This window comes from Epargyreus clarus, unplaced genomic scaffold, assembly GCF_041222505.1.
Source record: "Epargyreus clarus isolate Ecla_fem2 unplaced genomic scaffold, WU_Ecla_fem_2.2 ptg000011l, whole genome shotgun sequence".
Taxonomy (NCBI): domain Eukaryota; kingdom Metazoa; phylum Arthropoda; class Insecta; order Lepidoptera; family Hesperiidae; genus Epargyreus; species Epargyreus clarus.
The window spans coordinates 1,089,575-1,108,825 of NW_027332219.1; the positions used below are offsets into that span (position 1 = coordinate 1,089,575).

Genomic DNA, 19,251 nt, shown 5'->3' on the forward strand with positions numbered 1-19,251 from the left:
TGTATATACGTTGTCAGGGGTTTAGACAAACTTACCTTTTATCCCGACAAAAAGTGCTGTTTTCGAGGGATAGATAACCTAGTATTTTATAGAGATTCGTCAATAAGCGTCAATGGACATGAAGAGATCTCTTCTAAAATATTTTAGTTTAAAAAGCATTATAAAAATTTATAAACATTTTTACTTAGTTTTATTCGTCATAATATATAGTAGTTTTTTGTTTTTAATAGTTTTAATTTGTAGACAAAACTGGTGCAGTCTAGGTCATACACCTAGACTTGCCCCGAATAATGATGCTTGTATAAAATGACTTACTACAAGGCATAGTCGCCATGAATTATATAGATTTGACCTTTCTACAATGATATGACACGAAACTGTTTTTACAATTAGTTAATTTTGTCCATGGTACAAGGGAAATTGAGTACAACCGACCTTTATACACAATACTGTACTAAATTATAGTTAAGTTTTAGTTGTTTAGTAGCAGTTGGTGTTTTAACTGAATAACAGTAGTTTCTAGTAAAATGATTCAAACTGTGATAAGTACTAGAAATATTGAGAACTTATTGTGTTACAAATAAAATGTGGAAAAAATCTGATAAACTTAAGGTAAAGTAAGTTAGAGATTTTTTAAGAAATAAGTGAATACTACTTGTAAACATGTATAGGAAATTGATTAAATTATTTTTAATTCCAGTTAAAATACAGTTTCATACAATGTGTCAGCCAGATTAATATTGTTATAAAAATTTAAATGAAAAAGAAATAGCGAAGTACTAGTTGATTCCATAATTTGTGTAAATGATATTTAACTTTATTTTAATGTAATCTTAGTGAAAATCACTCCACTTTTTTTTTTGGGAGTTAGTTGAGGTTTTGTTAAGGTTTTGTGTTAGTTTAGTTGATCATTATCAATTTGTTTGTATTAATTTTGGAATTTATGATACAATTCCAGTCTGAAAAGCAGCGCCAGCTCGAAGCTTCGAAAGTTCACACGGTCCGGCTGATGTTGGAAAAGGAGCAAAAGTACATCAGAGATCTGCGCAGTGAGTATCGACGATCCTTTAATAAATAATGTGTAAACTTTAATATATCATAAAAATAAAGTAATCTAATAGACTCCTAATTTGATTTATATACATTTTGGTATTACGCCTATATATTACTGTGTAGTGTGCTTGACTTATCTAAATATATATAACTCAAAGGTGACTGACTGACATAGTGATCTATCAACGCACAGCCCAAACCACTGGACGGATCGGGCTGAAATTTGGCATGCAGGTAGATGTTATGACGTAGGCATCCGCTAAGAAGAAGGATTTTGATCAATTCTACCCCCAAGGGGATAAAATAGGGGATGAAAATATTACTTCGTAACGCGAGCGAAGTCGTGGGCAAAAGCTCGTTTAATAATCAATCTACAAGATTTTTGCCTAATAGGTACACTTAATTTCGTTGTGTGGCAGGTACAAATTGTCAAGCGTCGAACTTTTGTAGACAAAGTAATCACTTAATCAGGGTGCAATCCTTTGCACCATACAAATGCATTTTTTTAATCCGGCTCAAAGGACTAAAAAATAAATTTTCATTCGTTTTTTGAAGTACCTTATAATTTCTTTATCGTCTCAAAATTTTAAAATATTTGTAAAAACTAAATGACATGTAATTATATTTCCAGATGAACTGTTGAAAGTTCCAGATAAGAGGAAGCAAGCGCTGCTGGATTCCTCGGAGCAACGCTGCGCCACCTTGCAGCACGAGATAGACACTATCATGGCCGGACAGGTATACACACACAAAGCTTCATAATATATTTAAATTTTGCAATCTTATACCATAGATAAGTATAGATATCTCACCGCCTTGTAATTGAAGGAAGGAAGGACATGTGCACTTAAGTGGTGCAAAAACACGAAATCAAAGAAAAAGTGCAGAGAAATATCGTTTCATTCGTAAATGATCTAAAAACTACATTTTTTAAATATTTTTCAAACACGAAAATGGCTGACAGTGACAATTTGAATTGTCAAAACTGTTTACATTTTCTTGTTAGGTGTGAGTAATCTTTACTAATCTATGCATACAATTTATTAAATTTTGTATCTTATACACACACAAAAAAAGCTTCATACAATTTATTAAATTTTACAATCTTTGCTACTTAGCACCCATCGATTGGCTAGATTTGATTTTCATAAATTCAGTAGATAGAAGTCAATGTTAGACCAATATCACAGTTTTGTGTGCATATGTGCAATTTTCGTGTAAATGTTGCGGCAATTTTAGATTGCCTGCGATTTTATTTATTATTTATTTATTTATTATAATTTTAAGATGCATATTTTTATTGTTATTTACGTGCATTTTTTTAATGCAGTTGTGGTTCAAAAAAGTTTAAACAGTTATTTGATGAAAATATTACAAATGTAACAAACTACAAAGGTATCTATTAAAATTTAAAACCAACAAAACAGTTTGGAAAATAGCTATATTATTTTCGCCTTAAAACATATTATATTTTGTCACAATGATATTTCTTAATTTTTTTCTTGATTACAATTAATCGTCAATTGTTTTGTCAGCTAAGTTCTAAAAAACTAAATAACAGAACACCATGAGTTTTATTTATAATGATAATGTTTAATATAAACTCTACTTAATTACATTCAATAACTCAACCTTTTTTGAGCCACAGCTGTTTTAGAGGCGAAAGTGAATTATCACAAAACGAAACAAAAGAAAAAAAGAAAGAAACAAACAAACAAACAAACAAAACATGTGTTAACCGTTTAATTGAATTAATAACTAACATGTCTAATGTCGGGACGTGTCGGGTGTATAACATACATGTTCATGTCATGTCATGTCCGCTTCTATGCATGCTTGTTTTATTTGTACATGTGCCGTCATGTTGATTAAAAAACATGTGTTTTTATGTTGGGGTATCGTTTTTTTCTATTTTAAATTTTAAATTAATTATTTGTTTAAGATTTTTTTAATACATTCAATTTTAGAATGTTATGTGTATTTTATGTTCGAATTTATTATGTGTAGTTTTGATATTTATGATTTTGATTTAAATAATGTAGAAAATGTAATTTAATTTACTGATATAAATTATTTTTTTTAAATTATTTTAATATATTATTGTAACATATTTTTCTTGGATTGTTAAATAAATAAACATATTTAAATAAATAATCGCGAGTTCATTAGAATAATGATATTGACACAATAGATAAAGCAAGGATGCATAGAATCTGGTGGATGGACGATCATTGATTTTGGGAAATTAATTTTCGCCTCGCATTCTTAACCGGAGCGGTTCCGTTGTAGTAAACTCTGCGCTATTTTCATCTTTTTTCACAATTTTCTTATTTTTTATGTTGTGTGGAGATTTGTTAATAATATTTCGGTTTGTAAAATTATAAAATTGAGTAATAAACATCAATAAAATAATGTGTAACAAAATGAATATTGGTATAGTATTTTTGATTTTAATGAATTGAATTTGTAATTTTAAATGATAAAAAAATCCAATATCTTTTATCTATCAAAAATAAACGTTATTATCCAAGTTACTTACTATAGCATTGACTAATTCATTTAAAAAAAAGATCCTTCGAGCCGGATAATCAAATCTCTATACAACTCGATTCGAGCACTCTCGCACGCGGCAGCATTGCGCGAACAGTGCAAGGTTTATCACGTATAGTTCGCGCCAAACTGCTAGTCCGCTCTGAATATAGAATATAGAGTCGCGTCGCCATAGAAAATTGTATGACTACACCTGCTCGCAACAACATCAGAGCGGACTAGCTTGGCGCAGATTATACACATTAACCTTCCCGGCTGTAGCCCGCTGAACCGCCGGGCACTCCGCGGCTGTCGTCGCGGAAATCGAACCCGGACAAGCTCGCCCCGCCCCACGGCTTCCTCAGCGGCTTGCCGCGCTCGCTCAGCAACCTCACCGGACAGAGCCTGCGGAACCTTCGCCAGGCACGACAAGCCAAGGCTGACACGCAGAACCAACCCCCACTCGTCAGGCAGAACTCAGACGAGACGAACAAGCGACGACACGTCCACAACAACACTGTCCCAATCGTACCAACGACATGTCTGGACAACACGCCGCCTCCGCTACCACCAAGATCAACCGAACGACCGAAACGGAACCCACTAAGCCCAACAATAAGTCCGGTTAACCCCCTCGCTAAACCAAAACCCTCGAGCTCGGTGTCCCCCCTCCACAAGTACTACAAGGGGAAGCCGTACCCCATGCACCAGTCGATGCCCAACTACAGAGAAGATCCGAAGCTCCGCCGCTCCTCGCATTCGCTGGATGGGGAGCTGGATGGTCCGCAACCGAACTCGATCGCTTTGCAGATGAGCTACCCCCTTGTCAACGTGCCACCACCCCCGCTGCAGGTAAATACGATTTGCTGATTGAGGGGTATACATTGTAGATATAGTATCAGTGACTCGATTATAAATAAGTTATGATTATTTAAAAATAGAAAAAATACAGTCGAATTGGGAATCTTCTTCTTTTTTTAAAGACAGCTAAAAGAGTAGTTAAGATAGAAATATATTTCTACTCGCTGTGGCACTGCTGTGTTCTAGTTTGTGTCTAAGGAACTTAACTAGATCCTTACAATTTAATTCATCTATCTGGGTTGATTTATCTGAAGCAATTTATTGTCACGAATAATATTAATACATATACTGTTCAGTGTTGGTTGGACGTCTGTATGACAACGACCCCAAAACTAGGTTGAAAATCGTGTATTATATACAAAGAAAAGGTTAATATGTCAAAAGTTACAGCACTTTATAAATCCTTATAATACTTCTAGTAGTAGAACCTTATTAGTAAAGCGAGCGAGCTTTAAAATGCTTTCAATGATTCGATACCAACCAAAAAAGAAGCTAAAATTTTGATCCAACTCAATTGGCAAATCGTTTTCGCTAAAATTTTGGTGAAGGTTTTCTGAAATATTCTTAACAGAATATTTCAGGAAATTTCAAAATCAATTCAATTGGTGTTTGAAGCTGAATTTAATTTACGCATTGGTTATTTTGAAAATTACTTTTGATTGCAGATGCTTGTTATTTATTTTTAATTTATTTGATTACTATAGTTGTAATATTCGCGCGAATAAACACATATTAAATAGAATTTTTACATGATTTTGAAAATCAATAATGATTGTAAATATATTTTATCATATCTACAACTACTAAACGTTATAAAACATTGATATAAAGAAAGGGAGGATTTTATATACATAGTTATAATTTAGGAAAGATATATAATACAAGAAATATATTTTTAAATTGTCTCATATATTCGCTAGAATATTACAACAAAATTGTCAACATCCACCTAGTAACCATTTAGGTTCACATTAAGCTGTTTTATTCCAATTTTTCTACTACTTTTACATAGTTATAATATTTAAGTATACAATTGGGTTATGTCTACATGTATACTATATGTATATGATGTGATTGTCCCATATATTTCTATATATTGCCTTTGAATAACTTTACCCTAGCTAACCTCCAATAGTGACTAATTTTGTGTGCTTATAAATAAGTATATATATAATGATAAAGTGTCATAGTTTTATGATGTAACATATATTTATAGAAATCTATTTATATATTATATATAGAACAATAGAATGATTGTTTTACATAGTATCTAAATATATTATTGTATTCATTGTCATTTTTTATTAAAATAATCGTAGAAAATGGGTAATGTATGTATTATGATAATTATGTTAAATAAGTAAGTATGTATGTATGTAAAAATATTTGATTTTTTTATTTTTGATATAAAACATAGTTTTACACATTTCGTCGAAATTTTTATATTGTCTTTTTATATATCGTATGAAATTTGTTATATCATGTAACTATGACATTTACCCATCTATAGTAAGTGAAATGTATGTATGTACGTATGTTTGGTGTCGCAGACTGACAACCGAACTGGCGTGCCGATTCTGCACGTGAGGAGTCAGTCCTCGCCTGAACACCTCGACCATGAGTTGCCGCGCGGTGAGTCCATGTTTATTTTTATTAGTAAAATAAAATCGAGATCATTTGAATTGTAATTACTATATTTTTGGTTTTTTATGCGGGTTAAGTTATAAATTAAATACGTTTATTTGACGGTGTGTGGGTTAGGTTTGATTAGAGAGATATATATAGTGAAACTATTTAAGTATGACTTATTGTTTGCTACGGTAATGGTTAGGTTGGGGCTTATGTTAAGATTTTTTGTATTGTGGATATTATGAAAGAACAAAAACCTCCAGTTTTTTAGTTTGAGTACAGAAATCTAAATTAGACCATATGTTTGCTATGCTTGAAATCGAACCCGGAATCGTCAATGTCAGATTGGTACATCTATCACATGTGTTTCAAATTATACTAGAAATACTAATCTAAGCAAGCAAAAAAAAAAATGTTTATTTATTTATTCAGTATTATTTGAAGATACCTAAAATATTTGTTTTAAAATAATTACGTTGAAACGACAAAATTATGTACTCCTATTATAGCCATATCCCAATCATCCATATTCCTAAAGTGCAATTATTTACGTGTGTATCGCCTATTAAAATTATGGCATTAAAAAAAGAGAATAATTATTATTAAAAAAAAAAAAGACTAACCCACTGAGTTTCTTACCGGATTTTCTCAGTAGAGGTCGCGTTCCGATCCGGTAGTAGTTTAAGAAAAATATTGTACCTGACAATTTGTAAGTGTCGTCGTTGGTCTATACAAAATAAATATATAGTTCATTTCATTTTATTTCGTTATTTTGTGATAGCTGTCTAAGCTAGAAGTTGAATACGGAATCTTTTTGTGTTTGATAAGAACATTTTTTTCTCATCCTGGTTGAAAAAGAAATGGTGTATCTACTCGAATTTATTTGATTTTCGAATTTTTAAATACATTTATTTAGTGATAGTCATGAAGATCAACAAAGAGCAGTAAAACTGGCGGATCGATCGACACCCTAAAAAAGTTATACATTGAATAGGTTATTGTTTAAAAGAAGTGTCTTCAAAAATTGTATAATATTTCTCAAGACGTATTATGTATTGCAGGTGTGGGCGGTGTGAGCGGCGCGGGCGCGGGCGGCGCGTGGGAGCGCGGCACGCCGCCGCCGGGCACGCCGCCGCCGCCCTACGCGCACAACACGCAGGTAACACACGCACGGAATTGGGAGACGTACTGATATATTCGATTTTTTTTATAATTTACGCTGTAACGCACTTCAGAATAGGTCTTCTTAACCGTAGAAGAACCTCGGCGGCATGTCGTGCGACCAATTGGCTGCCGAAAACTATATTGTATTATTTATCTCATCCACACAACGACAATAATATTTTTTGTGGTTCAATTCCGGCGGCAACACCGCCACACTTATTTCTACTTTATAACAAAGTTTGAAGCGATGCTGTTTTCTGGTTTGAAGGGTGTGGCAAATGAGACATACTTTTCTAAGGCGTTCTAGCTTGGTTCTCAGGGGTAGCGACACATCTGTGTCCGACCTCAGGTAGAAATATGTAATCTTATCTGGGGTCAATTACAGATATTCATGGCGGCGGTAGCCAATTAACATTAAGTGATCTGCATGATTAGTGAATTGTGTATTGTAAATTATATATTTATTAAATAAACAATATGTTAATTCATTCCAGCCCTGTGCCGATCCTCAGCGAGCAATAATATCTATGGAGGAGGACGATTCACCTGCATCCGTAAGTGAAATCAGTATAATATGCATTTTCCATTCATACGAAGGGCCACTAATATTTTACTTTCAGACTTTTCCGAGGCGTTCCAGCTTAGTCCTCAAGGGTAGCGGCGCATCTGTGGCCAACCTCAGGTAGGAATATATTATTCTATCTGGGGTTGATTACAGATGTCCATAGGCGGCAGTAGCCACTTACCATCAGGTGGACTGCATGCTCGTCTGCTACTCGTATGTTATAAAAAAAAAACACCAATTTATGCAAAAGATTACTCATATTTTTTTACTTTTGTCGTAACCATATGGGTGAGTTACAAGTAAGCTTACATCCAAAAATTTTACCAATCAATTTAGGTGTTTTAAGAGGTTATGATTATGAAAGTTTTATGTTGTTACATGAGTTGTTACATGAGTGCCTAGTAAAATATATTATCCTGGAGAAACCAACATTAATCTCTTGGTCATTCATGATTTTTTTTTAATTTATTTGTTTTTTTGTCAATAGGACAACTCTACCTATTCCGGCCTGTTCTCAAATCTCCGATCAGTGCGAGAGTCTAAAGCGAGAACAGCCGTTTTGCTCAACTGGTTACTTGGTGAAAGAAGGTGAGTGTGGAATTTTATTAGTATTATTATTATGAAGATAGCTGTGTAAATTATATTATGTTAATGACGTAGTGAGGTGCTTCATAGCTTCAATGATAACGGATATGGATGAAATATGATTACCTACTATAATATTATATCTATTGATCCCCTGAGAGATCACAAGGCCTCCGTAAGGGGGTCGTTGTAATTATGTGCGTTTGGCGATCATATCGATGTAAAATATGTTTCGAGTATTGAATTATCCATTTAAGCGGTACCTACTTAAAAAAATAAATGAAAATATTTTACGGATTTCATGATTTTAATGACATAAAAAAAGAAATGGTGGAAAATAAAAGGCTGCATTATATGAAGACTTTTGGCACGAAATTTGGTTCTTTTCTGGCTTTGACTAATTTTATTAGGTGTCTAAAGCAACACCTGTATTAGTGAAAAATGGCAACTTTTTGTTTATTCTAATATATGTATTTTATAATGACAGCCATGTACAGTGGCGCCTCTATCGGCGAAGTGCCTAAACATTTTGCTAGCTATATTATATTTTATTGTTGCGTAAAGTAACGCCTCTAACGGCTAGATTTGCTCTAAGGCTGTTTATCCACTGCACCGAGCCGATACCGAGAACGAGATTATTTCGGGCCGATTTCAATTATGTCGTGACGGCGATAGTTTGTCTACTGCGACCGATATCGGCGGTTTATTTTGTTCCAGTTGTCACTCGTGTGACGGCTGTGTATGGACAAGTTCCAATGTGTCTTACATTACCGGCACATCGGCCCATCAAAAATTCGGTGCCGATCTAGCGGTCATGCCGATCTACTCGGAATATCGGCGGCCGGGATGACGGTGCTCGGGTGACGGATGTTCGGTGGACAAGCTGCTAGGGTAAATGTATGTAGGCTACTTCGGCGCCGTCATTAATTATCGGTATCGGCTCGGTATCGGTGGTTGGTGGACAAAGAGCGTAACGGCTAGATTTGCGAACTTTTTTTCTTGTGTGTGAATATTTGTATATGTGTTTCCCTATGTGTGGTTAGATATTCGTGTTCGTGTTTGTCTATATTCGTGTATGTTCGCATGTGCAGGTGCGCGTGCGCGAGCCTGCTGCTGGTGCTGACGGACGCGTACCGCGCGGCGGCCGGCGCGCCCGCCGCCACGCTGCGCCGCTGGGCCTACGAGATACAGTCCACCTTCCTCATGCCCAACGCGGTCAGTGCTCTCTGCGACGCACGCGTCTGTCTCTCTCTCGCTCTCTCTTGCTCTCTTATCGCTCATTTCCATTCCCTCACGCCCCTCTTATATATCTCATACCGAATCAGTCCCTACCCTTCTGACTCTCTCTTTCTCTCTCTCTCTGATCGCCCATTTCCATCACCTTATTTCTAGCATCATGTTACCTCTCACCCCCCGTTTTTTATAATATAGGAGTAGCAGACTAGCATGCAGTCCACATGATCGTAAGTGGCTACTGCCGCCCATGGACATCTGTAATGAACTCCAGATAGAATTAGATATTCGTACCTGAGGTCGCTCACAGATGCGCCGCTACCCCTGAGGACTAAGCTGGAACACCTCGGAAAAGTATGTCTCTAGTTCTATTTCAATGTTGTGAGAGAAAAATATGTGAAAGTGAGAGAATAGAAGATTGAGAAAAGAAACGGGTAGGAGAAGAGGGGTAGAATCCATTGTGGTTCGACTCCGGCGGAATCACCGTCACACTTATTTCTCACTCATAACAACAGTGTTAAGCGCTGCTGTGTTCTAGTTTGGTGTGGTAAGGGAGACATACTTTTCCGAGGTGTTCCAGCTTAGTCCTCAGGGCTAGCGGTACATCTGTGGCCGACCTCATGTAGAAATATCTAATCTTATCTAGGGTTGATTACAGATGTCCATGGGCGGCAGTAGCCACTTACCATCCGGTGGACTGCATGCTCAACTGCTACTCCTATATTATATATTAATAAAAATAATTACTCGTACTTAATGTATATTATAATATTGCAGGTATTACAACTGAATGGTGTTGATGAAAACATGGCCAACGAAATTGAACATGTGTTAGTAAATGGTATGTATTATCTAATATATTAATAAATCATTATTTTGCTCCGACCACGCGCGCCTAATTTAACACTATAAAATATCCTATATGTTAACCTAGGTCATAAATGCGCCATTTTTTCCAAATTATTTTAGTTGTTTTTGTGTGAAAGAGTAACAAACATTCATCAAATCATTTTTTTAAATTCAAAAAGGTTCTTTACACAGCACTTTTTGAATGTCAGTAAAACTACCACCACTTCACAAGGTGTTTCGTTATGGAGAAGAAGCAGCGAAAGAAACTCCATAACACACATCTTTTAAAAAAATGTTTTTTACAATGTTAAACTTAACCTAATGGTACGAGTACATGTGGAGCTGGAACTACTTCATCATTCATTTACCTTTACGCCTTCACAAACTATTGCGTCTATAATATTAGTAAGAAATATAAGAAATACATAAGACTTTTGTCTGTTTATTTATATGTAGAAAGTAAGGAAGAAACGTATTTATAACGACTTATTAATTAAATTAAAGCATTTTTGTGGATCTTTAGAAGTTTTCATGAGTCATAAAGCAAATATTTTTTTTGTAACTTAAAGCAACTATTTTTATTTTGGAAGATTTATGAAATGATCTGATATTTTAGTGTAATATACTCGTTCATATGTCCGTTGTACAGAGTACGAGAAGGAGGAGCTCCTCCGCAACGTGTTCCGCAAGGCGCGGCTTCAGGCGAAGGAGGAGCTCGCGCGGCAGCTCAGCGAGTTCCAAGTGAAGAGACAAGTGGGCCTGGGTTCCTTGTACGGGCCTGATGACGCTGTGCTGGAGCGGTGTGATGTGGATCGGGCTCAGGTGGGTACAGTACACATGCACTGGGTACCATAGTACACATGTGCACGAGGACAAATAAACACTGTACACCGCACTGTACACCGCACTGTACACCGCACTGTACACCGCACTGTACACCGCACTGCACACCGCACTGCACACATACACTATGTACCTTAGTAAACCAGTACACGAGTATCTTAATATACTAATACACGAACACGCCAGGTTACACCAGTAACTTAATATACTAATACACGAACACGCCAGGGTACACCAGTATCTTAATATATACTAATACACGAACACCCCCAGGAGTACCTCAGTAAATAGCAGTATCTGAGTACCTTAGTACATGAGTACTATCTGAGTACCTTAGTACATGAGTACACTGGTATGCGAGTACCAGTATACGTGTAGTCCAGGTCATGAGAACGTCAGTTTTCAAGTGCACCAATACACGAATACACCAGTTACGCTAACAATGAACACTACTACATTTGCATTTGCGCTAAATACCTCGATATATCCGTACTCAGGAGTACATTTACACACTTGCAATGGATATATACTGTACTGTCTGTACTGTGTACCGTGTACTGACAACATCATCACATTTATACCAAATCATCCCTCTTTCATCCTCCTATTAACGAATATTCAGATTCGGATAATCTTGAGAAAGAAATCATCACGTGTTTCTTTATTTCAGGAGCAAGTGGTAGTGGAACGTCTCATGTGCCAGCAGCTGACCGCCGTGGCCAGCTCGGGTGTCGGTGGCTGTGGAGGAGTACCTTCAGCTGAAGCCCACTCCTCTCTCCTAGCGGCACTGGTCGCTGCCGCACTGTGTTTGCACTGTCGGTATGTTACACATACTTCTATCATCGTCATCTTTGACGACCCGCGTGGCGGAGCGGTCACCATACCGGTCTGACGCGCAAAGGGTCCCGGGTTCGATCCCCGGCCAGACAGATGTCTAAATGATGAATTTAGATTTCTGTTTCTGGGTCTGGGTGTTTGTGTATTTGTCTATGTGTGTGTCCATGGCACCCACGACACAGGGAATCCTAGTGTGGGGCTGTGAGTGTAGAAAGCGTTTATTGTTATTGTTTATTATTATTTATGAGATTTCATTTAGAGAAATGATATTTTTTGTAACTAGACAAGTATTAGAAAAGTAAAAAATCCGACTTCTTACTTTTATAATCGTAATTGTAACTGATTATTTGTAAGTCTACGGAGGCAACAATACAACTGCCTATACAAAAATAAATATATTTCATTTCATTTCATATAGCCTATAGGGTTATTCCCTCTCTAAATTAGACTAATGCAACGACACGTTATCGAAATCTGTCAAGTAGTTTGGTTGCATTCTTGCCGTAGAGTGAGACACATAAATATGTTCGAAAACATTACCCTCTACAGTCGGGTAAAAATGATAAAAAACATAAGTCGGTAGAGCGATTTTGATGTTTTTTCGACTTGCAATGATTTATAAAACATCTAACTTTTACCCGCGGCTCGCCTTAAGATGTCGATTACAATAGTTGTAGCCGTCTATCTGTCGGGAACAGAACTTATTACAGGTTAAAAAATACCCTATGTTCTTTATTGACCCTTGACAACGTGAGTACAAAATTGAATGTCAATCGTGACATGTTCAGCCGTGAAAGCATAGCAAACGAACAAATTCACTTTCGCATGTCTACTTCTACTAAAACTTTAGAAAACAAACTAATGCCAGGTAATATATTATTTTAAATTCTGAAAAAAGGAAAATTATATAATGTTTTTCTTTAAATGTTTAAAAAATAAAGTTTGGAAAAACCAAAAGTGCACGACTCATAATGCTCATTTAATTATGAAATATAAAAAAAAAAAAAACTTAAGTCGTTCAAAATTAATTGCCGAAAAAACAGCTGTAGTAGGAAGAAGGTACTGCACAAGCGCCCCTGGTGGAATAAATGTACATAATATCTATAGATATACAGTCTTGTAGTTTTCGTTTTTTATTAATTGCAATTAAACGACACTGAACTAATTAATCATTCACATTCAGTGACCTACAATCGTCGATTAGAATTTTTAAAAAAAAAATTAACTCAAATGATGGATTTTTTCACAAGTTACAGTGTTTTCAGGTTTCACACATGACGGACAGGAAAATTTTTTGACCTATTTTGGTGTTTTTTCCAATTCTATTGCAGTAAATCAATTTTTAAAAAGTATGGAATTAATCTCCATTAAATTATCTCGACAATAGTATGCAAAATATCTTGATTCCGTGAACTATCAAGGCTATAATAATAAAAATAGCCGCCAAAATGAAGCGAAAAATTTTTTTCGATCGTAAAGCACTCTCTGATGCTTCGCATCATGAGTCGTGCAATAATGATGTTACATATACGGAATTATCACATTAGACCAGCTATATTATTATACATAAACAATGCACTGAAATCTATATATTAATTGCACTATTACTAAATCCCCCTGAAACAATTACGTATGAACACATCACGAGGATAAATTAATTATAATATTAATATATTACCGTAACACATTTTCCTGTATGTCACCATATTGTTATTTTCGGAGTGTGTACTTGATGGTTAGTTTAATATTTGTGTGATGGTGAATTTGACGGAGATAAGTGAGGCTGATGCGAGGGAGGTTAGGAGAAGATGGTGGCAGTCGCCGAAGAAAAAGAAGAAGATTAAACAGAGCAAGTAAGAGCGGTTGTGGGAAATTGGTTAAAACCAATGTTGAGATGACGTCGGGCGGATTATGAATAAGTAATGATAGTTTAAAAACTAAAAACCATGCTAAAATCGCACAAGGAAAATCGTTAATCCTGATGAGGAAAATAGGATAAAATTATTAAACGATTTTAATAATTATTGTATTGTCATCTCTTTATAATTGTTCAAAATTTTAAATTAATCGGACCATTCAAAGTGGGTTAAAATCGAGTTCAAAGATTCCGTAACATACATACATACATAGATGTAAAGCTAATAAAAGCGTGGTAATAATAACCGGTGGTAGAGTAGGAAAATATATCGTAACAGACGATTTGCAAGGTTTCTCATAGCTCTAACAAATGCAACAATATGTAAATGCAAACAATAAGTGTGTGAGCTTTTTGTGTGTTATATTATCGTTTCGTGTGTTATATTATATTATCGTATTGTTTTATTATACAATCGAACTGTGACGATATGAGTGTCATTGATAGAGTGATAATAATGTGAAATGTTGTGTGTTTTTTCCGTGTGTATGAAATTATGTCAAACCAAAACTACTAAGCAAAAGTGATCTACTTTATCAAATAGTTGTAGTAATTTATATAGTTGTAATAACTGTCGCGCTGTCATAGACAAGATTCTAATATTGTATGGAGCGAAGAGTTTTAGCTTCACCGATGTGCTTCGTGAGCTTGATAGATGGCGTTCATTTTTAGGGTTTCGTATATAAAGGTTAAAAACGGAACCCTATTATTAAGACTCCGTTGTCTGTCCGTCTGTCTGTCTGTCCGTCTGTCACGGGGCTCTATTTTTTGAACCGTAATAGATAGACACTTGATTTTTTTACAGAGGGTGGCCGCTATAACAACAAATACTAAAAATGAAAATATCGCCATACAATAAACATTATTTTACGACGTTTTTCGCTTTATGTATTTAATCGTAATAGGTAGACAGTTCAAATTTTCAAAATGTATTTTCTTCAATAGCTGCTGTAAGAAAAAATACTAAAAATAAAAAAATATATATAAAAATTTTGCTGGTACGGAACCCTCCGTGTGCTCTATATATAATCTAAAACTTTTTTACCAACATTGTTTTGTCGATTAGTATTTAAGATTTCTTCAATAAATAACTATTTGCCAGCACACAAACTTTTGTTTCGTTGTCGGTTTTCGTAATGTAATGTTTGTTTCAGGCCGGCGTCGGTAGCGGCGGCGGTGGGCGGCTCTAGAGCATCGTTTTTGCAACGTGATAAGTTATATAAGCAGCGAGTGAAGCAGATCACCAAACAACATCCACAGCCGGTATGTTTCTAACATACTGTCATGTCGTAAACTATAGGTTGTTAGGACTGACAAAACCCCACGGGCCCCCGGCCTGACGGGGCCCCGGTCCGAGATTATTATTATCGGGCGAAAGCCGACATGCGAAATCGCAGTATAAAATGGGTGGGGGTTTTGAAAGGGAAATTTAGTTAAATTAGACCATATTCTTCTAAAGCATTTTAAATGTATATTTAAGTATGTATTGTAAAGTCCGGTGTATCCTCTGTGCTGTCCCCGCGGCAGAGAAGAATCCATGCAGCAGTATCTCGCATTTGGTCGGTTTTTTGTGGGGAAACTATGAAACAAAAACAGCCCAAGTGTGAGTTATGCTCGACGGTTTTGGGGGGGTAGGGTGTAGGGTCATGACTCCTATGATCTGGGACCGCGCGTTCTAGGGACCTGGAACGCGTCCGACTATATAATTATATACGGGTATGTTTCGATAGCTCATATAAAAGTAATAACATCGTGTGTTATTGTGTGTTGTTCAGTTCGTGGTTCGCGGTCACCACTTGCAGCTCCAGGCGCTGACGGCGGTGGCGCACTGCCACCACTGCGACCTCGTCATCGCCGGCCTCGCGCCGCAAGCATACGTCTGCACCGGTAACCCCGCCACCACACCACCACACCACCCTCACACCACCCTCACACCACCACCACTGCCACCACTGCGACCTCGTCATCGCCGGCCTCGCGCCGCAGGCATACGTCTGCACCGGTAACCCCGCCACCACACCACCACACCACCCTCACACCACCCTCACACCACCACCACTGCCACCACTGCGACCTCGTCATCGCCGGCCTCGCGCCGCAGGCATACGTCTGCACCGGTAACCCCGCCACCACACCACCACACCACCCTCACACCACCCTCACACCACCACCACTGCCACCACTGCGACCTCGTCATCGCCGGCCTCGCGCCGCAGGCATACGTCTGCACCGGTAACCCCGCCACCACACCACCACACCACCCTCACACCACCACCACTGCGACCTCGTCATCGCCGGCCTCGCGCCGCAAGCATACGTCTGCACCGGTAACCCCGCCACCACACCACCACACCACCCTCACACCACCCTCACACCACCACCACTGCCACCACTGCGACCTCGTCATCGCCGGCCTCGCGCCGCAGGCATACGTCTGCACCGGTAACCCCGCCACCACACCACCACACCACCCTCACACCACCCTCACACCACCACCACTGCCACCACTGCGACCTCGTCATCGCCGGCCTCGCGCCGCAGGCATACGTCTGCACCGGTAACCCCGCCACCACACCACCACACCACCCTCACACCACCACCACTGCCACCACTGCGACCTCGTCATCGCCGGCCTCGCGCCGCAGGCATACGTCTGCACCGGTAACCCCGCCACCACACCACCACACCACCCTCACACCACCCTCACGCCACCCTCACACCACCCTCACACCACCCTCACACCACCACCACTGCCACCACTGCGACCTCGTCATCGCCGGCCTCGCGCCGCAGGCATACGTCTGCACCGGTAACCCCGCCACCACACCACCACACCACCCTGACACCACCCTCACACCACCCTCACACCACCCTCACACCACCCTCACACCACCCTCACACCACCCTCACACCACCACCACTGCCACCACTGCGACCTCGTCATCGCCGGCCTCGCGCCGCAGGCATACGTCTGCACCGGTAACCCCGCCACCACACCACCACACCACCACACCACCCTCACACCACCCTCACACCACCCTCACACCACCACCACTGCCACCACTGCGACCTCGTCATCGCCGGCCTCGCGCCGCAGGCATACGTCTGCACCGGTAACCCCGCCACCACACCACCACACCACCCTCACACCACCACCACTGCCACCACTGCGACCTCGTCATCGCCGGCCTCGCGCCGCAGGCATACGTCTGCACCGGTAACCCCGCCACCACACCACCACACCACCACACCACCCTCACACCACCCTCACACCACCCTCACACCACCCTCACACCACCACCACTGCCACCACTGCGACCTCGTCATCGCCGGCCTCGCGCCGCAGGCATACGTCTGCACCGGTAACCCCGCCACCACGCCACCACACCACCACACCACCCTCACACCACCCTCACACCACCCTCACACCACCCTCACACCACCACCACTGCCACCACTGCGACCTCGTCATCGCCGGCCTCGCGCCGCAGGCATACGTCTGCACCGGTAACCCCGCCACCACACCACCACACCACCCTCACACCACCACCACTGCCACCACTGCGACCTCGTCATCGCCGGCCTCGCGCCGCAGGCATACGTCTGCACCGGTAACCCCGCCACCACACCACCACACCACCACACCACCCTCACACCACCCTCACACCACCCTCACACCACCACCACTGCCACCACTGCGACCTCGTCATCGCTGGCCTCGCGCCTCAGGCATACGTCTGCAACGGTAACCCCGCCACCACATCACCACACCACCCTCACACCACCACCACTGCCACCATGACCACCCCTATACCACTGTGCCCATCACCACCACCAATACACCACTGTGACCATCATTATCACCACCATCACCACTGTCATTACATCATCCTTAAACTGACCATCATTACATTGTCACTACATTTATTACGCCACCACAACACCATCACACCACTACCTCACCAAGTGAGGTTAGCGTATGAGTTTAGTTTCATCTATTTGTACACATCATATCACATCAACCACCCATTACTGTCCCACTGCTGGGCACAGGTCTCCTCTCAGAATGAGAAGGATCAGGCCATAGTCCACCGCGCTGGCCAAGTGCGTATTGGTAGACTTCACATACCTTTTTTTTTTAATATTAATCACTCAGGTACGCAGGTTTCCTCACGATGTTTTCCTTCACCGTTTAGCGAGTGATAATTAATTTCTAATACGCACATAACTTTGAGAAATCAGAGGTGCGTGCCTGGGACTTGAACCTCGGTCCCCTCGATCGCGAGGCCGAGTTTCTTAACCACTAGGCTATCACTGATCTATTTGTACGAGTATGGTTAAATAACTATTTGTACATACACAGATTGCAAGTTGCGAGTGCATCGTGCGTGTGCCCGGGCTGTTGAGGAGAGCTGCTGCCTGGACGGCGAGCAGACGCACAACAACCGCATCTCGCGGTTCATGGAGCGCATACACCACCAGCAGACCGGTGAGACCCCGGTGTACAGTGTACAGGAGACACACACCGCTTAAGGTGGTGGAACCCTTTGTGGTTCGACTCCGGCGGCACCACCGCCACACCTATTTCTGCCTAATAACAGCAGTGTTAGGCGCTGCTGTGTTCCGGTTTGAAGGGTGTGGTAAGACAGACAGACTTTTCCGAGGCGTTCCAGCGTAGTCCTCAGGGATAGCGGCGCATCTGTGGCCGACCTCAGGTAGGAATAGGTCTAATCCTGAGCCCCCGATGTACAGTATACAGGAGACCAGACCTGAAAGGCGAGCAGACCCATAATACGAAAATTTTAATTAACTTAAATCGTGGTGGCGAAATCCGAAACAATAATAATTAGGTAATAATGCTGAAAGGAGTTACGAGGCCGATTCCGATAAAAACTAAAACTTGTATCATAAGATTTCAAAAATATGTATTCCCTAGCCGGGAATCGGAGAAGTTGTAGTGACCTTTTTATTTTTATGAATGTAAATGCGATGAATTATGATCATTAATAAATAATTAACCACTATGCTAATATAAATAACATTTTTTGTAAGATACGAGCTTTTGCCCGCGACTTTGCTCGCGTTACGAAGTAATATTTTCATCCCCTATTTTTCCCCTTGGGGGTAGAATTGATCAAAATCCTTTCTTAGCGGATGCCTACGTCATAACATCTACCTGCATGCCAAA

The 19,251-nt window shown here is 39.8% G+C and overlaps 1 protein-coding gene across 1 annotated transcript in view; it reads left to right on the plus strand.

Moving 5' to 3' along the window:
- The window catches only part of RhoGEF2 (Rho guanine nucleotide exchange factor 2), a 244,303-nt gene that overhangs the window by 53,890 nt on the left and 171,162 nt on the right, over positions 1-19,251 (plus strand). Inside the window, exons 6-19 of the mRNA XM_073077703.1 lie at positions 959-1,049; positions 1,685-1,791; positions 3,865-4,434; positions 5,994-6,085; positions 7,150-7,231; positions 7,731-7,790; positions 8,289-8,389; positions 9,478-9,601; positions 10,397-10,460; positions 11,118-11,290; positions 11,982-12,130; positions 15,218-15,326; positions 15,839-15,950; positions 18,427-18,552. Of these exons, the coding sequence (XP_072933804.1) occupies positions 959-1,049; positions 1,685-1,791; positions 3,865-4,434; positions 5,994-6,085; positions 7,150-7,231; positions 7,731-7,790; positions 8,289-8,389; positions 9,478-9,601; positions 10,397-10,460; positions 11,118-11,290; positions 11,982-12,130; positions 15,218-15,326; positions 15,839-15,950; positions 18,427-18,552 (1,960 nt within the window). The remainder of the gene's footprint in view (positions 1-958; positions 1,050-1,684; positions 1,792-3,864; positions 4,435-5,993; positions 6,086-7,149; positions 7,232-7,730; positions 7,791-8,288; positions 8,390-9,477; positions 9,602-10,396; positions 10,461-11,117; positions 11,291-11,981; positions 12,131-15,217; positions 15,327-15,838; positions 15,951-18,426; positions 18,553-19,251) is intronic.